Below are 13,181 nucleotides of genomic sequence, written 5' to 3' on the forward strand. Positions count from 1 at the left end.
TCCATCCCAATCTACCCCTCTGTGCAATTCTGTGTTCATCTTCTAGCGTTTCATCCACCTCCCATTACCCACCCACCCTCTTACACACTCATCCACTCACTAGCTTATCCACTCATTTCACCATCTATCCCTGGATCTGCTCACTCATTTGTCCACCTGCCTTTCACCCACCCAGGTTTTTCCTCATTCTGTGGCTCAGGAACCTCACTGTTATGCCTGGTGCCCTGAGACCTTGGCTTATGCTAACACACACCTGTCATAGTCTCCATTGCACAGTGCCCGCACAGGGATGCTGAAGGGCTGCCACACGGGGTTCAGAGTGTTCTTCACAACCTCTGTCTTATGGCAGATGGTGAACCTGGAGGGAGACAGGAGACTGGAATGTTCCCAGGAAGTAGGACTCAGTCCAGAGACAGCACTCACTAGTCGTGGATTCCCAAGATTCCCCACTTGTTAAGCGCTAACCCCACACATCGCCTCAGTGCAGCAGTGGTGACTCACGTGCCATCCTCATTGCTCCGGTAGAATACAAGGAAGGGGTCTGACTTCCCAAAGAAGTCCTTCTTGTCCAGCTTATTTGCACACAGCTGCATAGTGGCAATGTCCTAGGAATGCACAAGGTGGGACTGTTGAGACCTGACTTGCCCAGAGCCTTTCCATGGTCCTTTAGCCATAACTTGGGGAGCAAAGGTGCTTGCAGGTGTAGCATGTGGCCCTTACTGACCCGACAATTGCTGAGCTCCTCTGCAGTCAGAAGGATGGTCCCACACTTCTTGCCTGGTACACCCCTGGAAGCAGAAAGGGCCTCTTATGTGAGGATGGAGGGTAGATAACAAGGGTTAGGGTGACCAGTCTGGCTTGGGTGAGCCAGGGCATTCAATTTGCCATAAGTTTGCTCCCTTCTGCTCTGAATGAGTCCTGGTGCGGAAAGGCCTGCTTTGACTTGAGAGGGGTCTATAGTCTGGTAGGAAGGCATTAGACTAGCCTAGGAAGACATGGAATAGTGGCAGTGTAAGAATGACCTGGGATTTAGAATTGGTGGGTTTGGGTAGATTTTATGATTTTCAAGCTTTCTGACTCTTGGCAAGTTACTCCTCTTTGGGGTCTTCTTTTCTCCTCTATGAAACTGCAACTAGTTGTGAAGGGACCTGAAGGAGAACCTGGGAAGCAAAGCAGTTTGTAAACATTGTAGATAAAAAGTGTGGGTTCTGGGCTGGAGGGATGGCTTAGCAGTTAAGGCCTTTGCCTATAAAGCCAAAGGATCCTGGTTTGATTCTCCAGGACCCACGTAAACCAGATGCACAAGGGGGCGCATGCATCTGGAGTTCATTTGCAGTGGCTGGCCCTGGCACACCCATTCTCTCTCTCTCTCTCTGCCTCTTTTTCTCTCTCAAATAAATAAATAAATAATATATTTAAAAAAAGAAAAGAAAAGTGTGGGTTCTTCTCAGAGTGGTACTGACACTATGGCCAGTGCCCTGCTAGACAGAAATTGGCCAGCTGGCGCTCTGCAGCTCCGACTCTGCCCTCAGGGAGTTTCCAGGGGAAGTGGAATGTCAAAGCAACAGAAAAGTAGACAAGTATATATAAATGAGGGAGAGGAATATCTATTGAGATCCAGGGGGAAATCCACTGTGTTTTGTACAGTAAGAAGGAAGGGAGGGAGGGAGGAAAGGAGGGAGAGAGGGAAGAAGGGAAAGAAAGAAAGGAGGAAAGAAAGAGAAGAAAGGAAAAGAGTAAGAAAAATTCATTGTATACATGTATAAAATTTCAAAAATAGCTGGGCATGGTGGTGCATACCTTTAATCCTAGCACTCAGAAGGCAAAGACAGGAGGACTGCTGTGAGTTCGAGGCCACCCTGAGACTATATAGTGAATTCCAGATCAGCCTGGGCTAGAATGAGACTAGGTAGGCCTAAAACAAACAATTTTTCAAAAATAATTAATGATAAACCAGGCATGGTGGTGCATGTCTTTAATCTCAGCACTTGGGAGGCAGAGGTAGAAGAATTGCTATGAGTTCAAGGTCAGTGACTTCCATATAAGCCTGGGCTAGAGTGAGACTGCCACAAAAGAAAATTAATGATAAAAAAATTGATTTGGGGGATAGAGATATGGTTCAGTGGTTAAGGTGCTTGCCTGCAAAGCCTGGATGCTCAAGTTCAAATCCCCAGTACCCACATAAAAAATAATAATAAAAGAGCCAGGCGTCGTGGCGCACGCCTTTAATCCCAGCACTCAGGAGGCAGAGGTAGCAGGATTGCTATGAGTTCAAGGCCACCCTGAGACTGCTTAGTGAATTCCAGGTCAGCCTGGATTAGAATGAGACCCTACCTCAAAAAATAAAGAAAAATAAAAAGAAACCCAACAAAACAACAGCTGAATGTTGTGGCACATGCCTTCAGCACTTTGGAGACAGTGGTTGGAGGACTGCTTGTGAGTTCAAGGTCAGCCTGGGAGTACACAGTAAGTTTTAGGTCAACCTGGGCTAGAATAAGACCCTACTTCAAAAAAAAAAAAATAAAATAAAAACCCAAGACCCATGTTCTACTCTCCAGATCCCAGTAAGCTAGACACATGAAGGTGAGGCAAGCGCAAGGTTCCCAGTAGGTGGCACAAGCATCTGGAGTTCAATTTCAGTGGCTGATGCCCTGGTGTGTCAATTCTCTCTCTCCTTTCTCTCTAAAAGTATTTTTAAAAAAAAAAAAAAAGTGCTTGAAAAAAGGCAAAAACAACAAAATCTTCAGATAGCAAAAGCAAAAGACAAAAGATACAATAAAAGGGGAGGGGGCAAAGGACTCCTTACCCCCTCCTGATTCCAGAAGGGACACTGAAAGGGTATGTCCAGGAATCCTCATAGCCTTAGATGCCTGAGAAATAAAGGGCTTTTTGATATAGGCCTGTGAACCCTGACTCCCAAAAGGATCCAAAGGGGTACAAAGAGAAAGCTAGTTTAGGAGGGTTCTGAGTGCAGCATTAAAATGGGAGGGTTAGCCGGGCATGGTGGCGCATGCCTTTAATCCTAGCACTCGGGAGGCGGAGGTAGGAGGATCGCCGTGAGTTCAAGGCCACCCTGAGACTACATAGAGAATTCCAGGTCAGCCTGGGCTAGAGTGAGACCCTACCTCAAAAAAAAAAAAAAAACAAAAAACCCTTAAAATGGGAGGGTTTAGCCCAGCATGGTGGTGCATGTCTATGATCCCAGTAGAGGCAGGCTCAGTCTAGAAAGCAAGAGGATTTCTTAAGTCTGAGGCAGCCTGCCAACCCTACACAGTAGGTTTTAGACCAGCCAGGGGTACACAGAACTTGTCTCATGAAAATAAGCAAGCAAGTAAACTCTGGCATTGGCATCTTGGTGCACAACTGTAATCCCAGCACTTGGAGGGAGATGGCAAGAGGATCAGGAGTTCAAGGTCAGCCTGGTTACATGAGATCAAATATGTTTCAGATAACAAAAATAAAATAAAATAAATGAGGAGAGTTGAACTGTTTTACTTTTTTATTTATCTATTTATTTATGTTTTTTGAGATAGCATCTCATTCTACTGTGACCTGGAACTCACTATGTAGTCTCACGGTGGTCTTGAACTCACAGCAATCCTCTCACCTCTGCCTCCCGAGTGCTGGGATTAAAGGCGTGCATTGCCATACCCACTTCTACAAATCAATAAATATTTTTTAGAAAACATAGTTCAGCCTGGGCTAGAGTAAAACCCTACCTTGAAAAAAATTTGTTTATTTGTATGGAGAGGGAGAGAGAGAGAGAGAATTGGCATGTCAGGATCTCTAGCCACTGCAAATGAGTTCCAGATGCATGCACAACTTTGTGCATCTGGATTTATGTGGGTACTGGGGAATTGAATCCAGAATGTTAGACTTTTCAGACAAGCTCCTTAACCGCTGAGCTGTCTCGCCAACCCCTGAACTATTTCTATTTTTTTTTTCATGGACGCCTCCATGTCCTCCCGTTCTCATCCAAAATTGCAGTTGCTTGCAGAATAACCACACCCTGTGCCTCCTCTATTCCCTGGCCCTTCTTTAATATGCTTACTTACAGAACTACAGCCCTAGTTAAATCCAATTCTCTGCCTAACCCATGCTCCACCAGTGTGACTGCACATGGACAGAGGAAAACATACACTTCAGCTAACTGCTCTCACTTTCAAATGCATGGCCACTAGCCTCAGATGGTCCTTAATGCAGTCTAGTAATCCTGCCACACTTCCCACCACCTTTCCCTCTCTAGTTTGGCTATGTGGCAGTTTTCCTCCTAATTTCTCCTTCCCATCCTCTTTCAGCCAGTGACCTGGTTTCCTACTTGCTGACAAACTGAAGCAACCAGAAGAGACAGTCCACCCACTACCACACTACTGTGCCACCAGCTTCTTCACCCATATGGCTGTGCCTTCCTACGGCTGCCATAAACGAACCCTCATGAGCCTTACCGTCTTTTCTGCACAAGGACATCAGGCCAGTCATCCTCCTCCTATTTTTTTTTTGGGGGGGGTTGTTTTCAAGGTAAGGTCTCACTCTAGGCCAGGCTGACCTGGAATTCACTCTGTAGTCTCAGGGTGGCCTTGAACTCATGGTGATCCTCCTACCTCTGCCTGCTGAGTGCTGGGATTAAAGGTGTGTGCCCCCATGCCCGGCCCCGCTACCTTTTGTTGAGATGGAGTCTCACTCTGTAGCTCAGCTGGCCTGGAAGTCACTATGTAGTCCAAATTGGCCTTGAAATCATAGCAAACATCCTGCCTCAGTCTAAGTGTGAAGATTACAGGTGTAAACTGCTACATATCGCTTTCTCATCCTGTGCTTTAAAATTTTTATTTATTTAAGAGAGAGAGAGAGAGTGCAAGCTGGTCATGGTGGCACACACCTTTAACTCCAGCACTTGGGAGGCTGAGGTAGGAGGATCTCTGTGAGTTCAAGGCCAGCCTGAGACTAGTTCCAGGTCATCCTGGGCTAGAGCAAGACCCAACATCAAAGAGAGAGAGAGAGAATGGGCATGCAGGGCCTCTAGACACTGTCAATGATATTTAGACTTCAGACACATGCACAAAGCCCTGGATTTACTCTCCAGTACCATATTATCAGATGTAATGGAATAATACTGTAATTCCAACATTCCACAAGTGGTTTCAGGAGAATCAGAAATGCAAATTTGGTCTGTAGAGATAGATGGCTTATGGTTAAGGTACTTGCTTGCAAAGCCTGCCAGTCTGGGTTTGAGTCTCCAGTGCCCACGTAAAGCCAGACATACAAAGTAGTGCATGCATCTGAAGTTAGTTTGCAGTGCCAAAAGGCCCTTGTGTGCCCATTCTTTCTCCAAAATAAATAAATCAATAAAAATATTAAAAAAAGGTCTTACTATCTAGCCCAGATTGCCCTTAAATTTAAGCACCTCCTGCCTCAGCCTCGCACATACTGTGATTACAATGTTTGCACCAGCATGCCCTGCACAAGCCTATTCATATTCATATATATATATATCTGTGTGTGTATATATATGCATGTATTTATATGTATATGTATATAATATATATGTATGTATATGTTTGTTTCTCGAGGTAGGGTCTCACTCTAGTCCAGGCTGACCTGGAATTCACTATGTAGCCTGGGATTACTGTGTGTGCACCAGTATCCCCTGCACAAGTGTATTTTATTTGTTTGTTTGTTTTTTTGGTTTTTCGAGGTAGGGTCTCACTCTAGCCCAGGCTGACCTGGAATTAACTATGTAGTCTCAGGGTGGCCTCGAACTCATGGCGATCCTCCTACCTCTGCCTCCCAAGTGCTGGGATTAAAGGCGTGTGCCACCACGTCCAGCTCACAAGTGTATTTTAAAATACACTTTTTTTTTTTTTTGAGGTAGGGTCTTGCTCTAGTCTAGGCTGACCTGGAATTTACTATGTAGTCTCTAGGTGGGCTCGAACTCATGATGATCCTCCTATCTGTCTCCCAAGTGCTGGGATTAAAGGTTGTGTGCCACCATGCCCAGCTTAATTAATTATTTGCAAAAAGACGGGGGGGGGGAGAGAGAGAGAGAGAGAGAAAGACATGGATGTGCCAGGGCCTCTAGCAGCCCAGATGCATGTACCATCATGTGCATATGGCTTGGGTTCTGGGGAATTGAACCTGGGTCCTTAGGCTTCTCAGGCAAGCACCTTAACTGCTAAACCATCTCTCTAGCCCGTAAGTCTATTCTTGACCTCAGTTCTGCTCCAACACCTCTCCTTTTCTCCCTTTGTAGCAAAATTCCAAAACTCCCTGAATCCTATTTCCTTTTTCCACTCTTTCCTAACTTTTCCAACCTCCATCTCTTCTTGTCAGTCACCAGTTTTCTCCATCTTGCTAAATATTTGCTAAATCCAATTCCTAATTCTCATTTTACATGACCTGTATTAGATGAGATTTCTTGCCTCCACCCCTTCCTGTTCTTTTTCTCCTTTCTTTTCTCCTGAGCCATCTCTCCAGGCCCCTTCTTTCCTTTCTTTCTTTAATATTCTCTCTCTCTCTCTCTCTATGGGAGAGAGGGAGAATGGACACACCAGGGCCTCCAGCAACTGCAAAGGAACTCCAGATGCATGCACTACTTTGTGTATCTGGCTTTACATGGGTCCTAGGGAATCAAATCTGGGTTGTTAGGCTTTGCACACAAGCACCTTAACCACTAAGCCATCTCTCTAGCCCCTCTTTCTTTTCTTTTCTTTTTCCTGTTTTTCAAGGTAGCATCTCTCTCTATTCCAGGCTGACCTGGAATTCACTATGTAGTCTCAGGGTGGCCTTGAAATCCTGGTGATACTTCTACCTCTGCCTCCTGAGTGCTGGGATTAAATATATGAACCACAGTGTGCACTGCAATGAAGCCTTTTTGTGATGATAGGAAATCTGACCTTCAAACTATGTTTCAAAACCAGGCGTGATGGTGCATGTCTTTAATGCCAGTAGTTGGGATGCAAAGGTAGGAGAGTCACTGAGAGTTCGAGGCCACCCTGAGACTACATAGTGAATTCCAGGTCAGTCTGGGCTAGAGTGAGACCCTGCCTCAAAAAACCAAAATCATCATCATCATCGTAATAAAACAAGATAAAATAAAAAATTATGTTCCATGGAAGACTCTTTTATACAGTCTAATATGAGGCTGGATGGTACATAATGGTAATCCCAGAAGCAGGTGAATCAGGAGTTTAAGGCAAACCTTAACTTCAAAGCCAGCCTGTGTTACATGAGACCTGTTTCAAAAAACCAACCAGAGCTGCCGAGATGGCTTAGCAGTTAAGGCACTTGCTTTGAAGCCCAAGGACCCATATTTGACTCTGCAGATCCCATGTAAGCCAGACCTATAAACGTGAGGCAAGTGCAAGGTCGCACATACCCACTAGGTGGCACAAGTGTCTGGAGTTCAATTACAGTGGCTGAGGCCCTGGCATACTCTCTCTCTCTCTGTCTTAAAAACAAAAACAAAACAAAACAAACAAACAAACAAAAGCAACCATAGGGCTGAAGAGACAACACAGTGATGTGATTAAAGGCACTTTCTTACAAAGCCTGCCATTCTGAGTTTGATTCCCCAGTACCCATGTACAGCTAGATGCACAAAGTGGCACATGTGTCTGGCGTTCAGTGACAGAGGGCCTGAATGTGCCACTTTTCTCTCTCTCTTAAATAAATGAATACTTTTGAAAACCAACCAAACAACAACAACAACAACAACAAAAACTGATTGCTATTATGACTGATACTCACAGTGTCTTTCATGTTGCAAGGGTCACATGGTAAAGGTAAAACTTTTACACTTATACAAGAGTGTGCCCTCAACGGAAATAAAAAGGCAGTCATGGCGCACGCCTTTAATCCCAGCACTTAGGAGGCAGAGGTAGGAGGATCACTGTGAGTTTGAGGCCACCCTGAAACTACAGAATGAATTCCAGGTTAGCCTGGGCTAGAGTGAGACCTGACCTTGAAACACACACACACACACACACACACACACACACACACACACACACACACACAAAGGCATTAGTAATAGCCATTGTTTTAAGAAGAAAGACAGGTGTGGTTACACATGCCTATAATCCCAGCACTCAGGAGACTGAGGCAGGAGGATCAAGAGTTCCAGGCTATGTGAAGCCTAAGGACCCCAGTTTGAGGCTCAATTCCCCAGGACCCACGTTAGCCAGATGCACAAGGGGGCGCATGCATCTGGAGTTCGTTGGCAGTGGCTGGAAGTCTTGGCGCACCCATTCTGTCTGTCTGTTGTTCTCAAACAAATAAATAAAATAAACAAAAAATAAAAAATAAAAAAAAGACCTCCAGGCTAGGGCTGGGGAAATGACTCAGTAGTTAAAAGCACCTGTTCTGCAAGCTTTCCAACCAGAGTTTGAATCATCAGCACTCATATAAAGCCAGATGCAAAAGTGGCTCATGACAATAGGAATTGGAGTTAGAAGCATCCTAAAGCTCATTCCCTGTGGCAAAAAAATCAATGAGATTCTGTCTCAAGATGCTAAGGACAGGACCAATACCCTGAGGGTGTCTCCTGATGATACATGTGTATTAGCATGCCCAGGTCCATACATACACACACACATATCATCATACAAACACACACACGCAAAAGTAAGAGACTAGCCTAAGATATATAGCAAGGTCCTGTCACTAAATGAAGCACAGAAGATACTAGGTAACTTGAATGAACAAGTCTCAACCTTAGCAGAACACCTACACATCTAGGTTTCATGTTCTTACCATTTAGCTAATGCCTCCTTTCAACGCCTGTCCAATCGAACATACAAAATTCAACAAGTCACACTGAATCCTTCCTTCCAAGCCTGCTCTTCTCTCCCTTTAAAAACACTATGAGGACTGGATGTGGTGGTGCACACCTTTAATTCTAGCACTTGGGAGGCCAAGGAAGGAGGATCACTTTGAGTTTGAGGCCAGCCTGAGACTACATAGTGAATTCCAGGACAGCCTGGGCTAGAGTGAAACCCTACCTTGAAAAATAGAAAAAAAAAATTGAGATGTCTTTGTGTAGTCCTGGCTGTCCTGGAACTCACTATGTCGTCCAGGATGGCCTTGAACTTGTGGCCATCTGCCTGCCTCTGCCTCCTGGGTGTTGGGATTAGGTGTGAGTTACCATTGTACTTAGCAGTTAGCTCCCTTTCTGTTCCGTCTTCCATTTGCACTGTTGTCTGGGACAAAGGCCTTTTCCTCAGTTATTCTTTTCCTCTCAAGAGCACGTCTAAATCTGTTGACATCACTTTCAAAATATGTCTGCCACTTCTTCCAGTCTTCACCACTGCACCCTGCACTACTCTGTCAGCCTCTACTTAGCCCTGGCTTCTACTTTGCCCACACAGGGTTTATTCTCAACCCAGGGGGTGGCAGCATAGCTCACGGAATTCCTCTGCTCAGATCCCTGCAGTGACTCCCATCTCAGCCGAGTGCGCATGACCTCATCTTGGCCATGAGGTCCTAACTGGGAGCTCTCCAACCTCCCCTCCCTGACCCTCCTCTCATCTGGTTCCTCCCCCAGCCCTCCGCCGGCCTGTGTGCTGCTGGTTGACATGGCCATCCCTCTGCCTGGAGCATTGTTTCTCCACATCTGCACTTCTCGCTTCTTCTGCCCTTCAGGGTGTTGCTAACTGCTTGCCGCTTCTATTTCAAACTGATTCCAGCCTCCTACTCTCAACTAGTGACAGCGTAGGCTCACCAAGGGCAGGGACCTTTGTTTTGTTCACTATTGCAGCTCGGGCCCCCACAACATTCTGTGGGTGACACAGAGACGTTCCACAACTGGTGGGACAGGTGGATCCTGATCCCTGGTGCAGGGCATGGCATTGGGATTCAGCTAATATAGGCATAGTGTGTGGATTTGACTTTGATCAAGGAAGCATCCCAGTGAAGGGGGGCTTGAAAGCGGACCTTCAAGGTTGAATTAGACTTAGCAAAAGAATGAAGAGAGGGGCCAGGCATGGTGGTGCACACCTTTAATCCCAGCAGAGGTAGGAGGATCACCATGAGCTCAAGGCCACCCTGAGATTACATAGTGAATTCCAGGTCAGCATGGGCTAGAGGGAGACCCTGCCTCTAAAATAAAAATAAAAGAATGAAGAGAGCAGACTTTCTCACTGAAGTGATAGGAGACAGAGAAATTTCTTGACCAAGGAGGGAAATCCTGACCTACACAGGTATTAGCTAGCAATCTCTTTGGGAGGGGCAATTTGAAGGGGCCTGTCCCCCCCCTGCACCCCTACCCATCCAACTCACGTGAGAGATCGCTCTACTCGGCTGCCTTGGCCTCCAATCACCTCTCCCAGGGCCAGGAACGCTTGTCCCAAGAAATCCTGTGTCAGAACACAGTCAGTGAGAATGGGAGGTCCAGGGAGTCCATCCCACCCCCCGTGATGCTCTTGACCAGGGTAATTTTCCAAGACTTCCCAGCGGGTTCTTTAATGAATTGTGGGAGGTAGGGGGCTGCAGGGCATCTTTACTTCTTGGTGGCCTCACAATAGCATCCTACTTCAGCCTTACCTTCTTCAGGTCCCAGAGGAGGCAGAAAAGGAAGAGAAGCAGTTAGTAAAGGGAGCAAGGTGGAGGTCAGGGCCTTGAAGAGACTGGGTCTAGAGGTGGGAAGAATACATCTGAGCGCTTTCTGTGGGCCCTGCCAGCCCGCGAGGGTCCACTGGCTTACCGGTTTGGAGATGTTGGTTTTGGAATCGACGTTGTACCTGGGAAGAGAGTGATGCCGTCGTGGAGTGGGGCTGGACGGGAGAGTGTGGGACAGGGTCAGGTTCAGAGTCAGGGTTGAAATTGCGGGTTGCAGGAAGGGGCATCTTTGGACCAGAATTCTGGTTTGGGACAAAACTCTTTGGGGTCAAAGATGGTCAGGACTGCCTGCGGCGAGGTCAAATTGGGGATCCAAGGCATGGGAACTGACAGCAGGGAATTACATTGAAAGGGACCAAGGCCAAAGTGGAGGGAGATTAGTGGGTGGGGCCTGCCTTGGGGGCGGATCTGGACTAAGGGCGGGGTCAGCATCTCGGAGGAGTGGAGCCCATCAGAAAGGGTGGAATTAGGCCTGGGGGAGGAGCCAGGCCGAGAGGCGCGGCGGGGGCGGGTCTAGGCGGAATTCCAAGCTGATCCAGGTCGGGGGGGCGGGCCAGGCGAGCATTCTGGGCGGGGCCTCACACATCGAAGCGCAGATTTTGCTTTTCTTCAAAGAAATAGTCGAGGACGAATTTGCGCACGAAGTCTGGGTTCAGCGTATTGTCAATCACCTCGGTCCGTCCAAACTGGGTGGGGAAGGGGGACGGAGGATCAGCGCGGGATGTGCAGAGGACGGGGGTCCCGGGGTGGCTCTGGACTCACCTCCCGCCACTCCTGGCTGGCCCGGCTCTGCATGTAAAGCACCACCACTGCGGGTGGGGGCGGGGAGGGAAGACGTCAGGTCTGCCTGCACCCCTCACAGCCCCGCCCCCTGCTACACCCCAAGTTCCTCCTCCCGGCCCTGAAGACGCTTACTGGGGTCGGACTTGGAGAAGGTATCGAGATCTAGCAGGTTCCTAGAGAAAAGCAACAGACAGACGGACAGAGGGTGGATCATTCTGGACCCCATCACATTGACGCTGTCTCGAACCGGGCACCGGGAGAGGCATGGTCCCAATCGCACCCCCTTTCCTCATTCCTACCCCCGGTGTGTGTGCGTGTGGGGGGGAATCAGCGCTGCTAGCATTCCGGACAGCACTGGAAATCTGCCAGCTGGTTCCATAGGTGCCCGCATTGTCTTCGAGGGTCCAGAACTTTGTCCCCCTGGGTCCCAGCTCCTAGTGAGTCCTCACGACCCATGCCCGGAGCCGGTAGACTGAGCCCTCTTGTAGGGTGGAGCTGCCCAAAGAGAGCCCCCTCCTCCATCCCGCCAGCGACTCCCATCTCCAGCCCCGGCTCTCTGCCTGTCTCCCAGACTGTCCCCCGCCCGGCGGTGCCCGTCTCCGCACCGAGCCCGGAGCTGCGTGGGGCTGAGGCAGTGCCAGTACCTAAGCCCTCCCCAGCGCGGCCCGCTCACCGGCAGGACACGGTAATTTCAATCTTGGTGGCCGGGACGCTGCGCTCCGAGGCTCCGCTGAGAGACATGGCTGGTCGAGTGGCGGTGGCCGCGGGGTGCTGCGAGGATCCCGGCCGCCCGGGCTAGGGGCGGCGGCAGCGGCAGCGGCAGCGGCAGTGGCGAGGCCGGCCCATGTGCGGCGGCGGCTCCCTCCAGCCCTGCGTGCGCTCTGCCGCTCGCGCCCTGGCAGTGGCCGCCCGCAGCAGCAGCTCCAGATGGCAGCACAGCCCCGCCCGGGCCTGCGGGGGGGCCCCCCGCCCCATTGGAGCAGCCAGCAGCTGGAACCTTACCCAAACCCCAACTCCAGCCCACACCTAGGAAAGACTCAAACCCTAAGAACTATCCATGGTTCTGAAACATTTGTGGTACCTCAGGCACTGGGGTCGTGGCCCCGTTCGCTCCTGAAGCTCTTTCGACACCTTATATCTTCCTTTTCCATTACTGGCCTCCCTAGGCCTCTGATTATTGTTAAATTGTCCCTAAAAGCCATCTGACCTTGAGCAAATTACCTCACACCTATAGTTCAGTCTCACTGAGAGGCAAGAACAGCTAGCTACTTGGAGTTACTGTGATATTTTATCTAGATAACTCAGACTGTTACTGGTGTTCTGACTTCTGGGCATTCACATTGATGACATCTTTTGTGCCTAAAGTCAGATCCGGGAACACTATTAGAGAAACTACTATTTCAAAAGTAGACTATTTGCCTAGAATGTTTAAAAGCCCTGGGTTCAATCCCCAGTATTGGGAGTGGCAGGGAAGGGGTGATCAGCAGTTGGTACTGTGCAAAACCCTCAAACCCTTTGTTGATGTCTTCGAGTCTTGACATTCAAGAAAAGATCTCCAGGTCACACTATGAAAATAATCTTTCCACATCACAGTATGTATCAACTGCTGTCTCTAAAGCAGAGAAACCCATCCCTCCCACACAGGCAGGCCCTAAATTAGGGGGCTCTCACATGGCCTACTCTAGGGCCATTTTTAATCAAAACAAGCTAAGATGGGCCTGGAGAGATGGCTTAGTGCTTAAAACACTTGGTTGAGAAGCCTAAGGACCCAGGTTCAATTCCCCAGT

General features: G+C 48.4%; 1 protein-coding gene across 8 annotated transcripts in view; it reads right to left on the reverse strand.

The window, feature by feature from the left end:
* Cpne9 (copine family member 9) overlaps positions 1 to 12,198 on the reverse strand; it is a 37,840-nt gene extending 25,642 nt beyond the window's left edge. For 6 of the 8 annotated variants that reach the window (XM_004651470.2, XM_045133779.1, XM_045133780.1 and 3 more), the window contains exons 1-10: positions 12,068 to 12,198; positions 11,527 to 11,567; positions 11,374 to 11,420; positions 11,194 to 11,297; positions 10,697 to 10,733; positions 10,537 to 10,539; positions 10,273 to 10,349; positions 725 to 788; positions 502 to 605; positions 254 to 358 (exon numbers count right to left, since the gene is read on the reverse strand). In XM_004651470.2, coding sequence (XP_004651527.1) covers positions 254 to 358; positions 502 to 605; positions 725 to 788; positions 10,273 to 10,349; positions 10,537 to 10,539; positions 10,697 to 10,733; positions 11,194 to 11,297; positions 11,374 to 11,420; positions 11,527 to 11,567; positions 12,068 to 12,135 — 650 coding nt within the window. In that variant the 5' untranslated portion in view covers positions 12,136 to 12,198. The remainder of the gene's footprint in view (positions 1 to 253; positions 359 to 501; positions 606 to 724; positions 789 to 10,272; positions 10,350 to 10,536; positions 10,540 to 10,696; positions 10,734 to 11,193; positions 11,298 to 11,373; positions 11,421 to 11,526; positions 11,568 to 12,067) is intronic. The other 2 variants (XM_045133781.1, XM_045133777.1) reach the window with 2 other exon arrangements.
* Between the last annotated feature and the right edge of the window lie 983 nt (positions 12,199 to 13,181).

Source organism: Jaculus jaculus, chromosome 14 (assembly GCF_020740685.1).
Source record: "Jaculus jaculus isolate mJacJac1 chromosome 14, mJacJac1.mat.Y.cur, whole genome shotgun sequence".
Lineage (NCBI taxonomy): Eukaryota > Metazoa > Chordata > Mammalia > Rodentia > Dipodidae > Jaculus > Jaculus jaculus.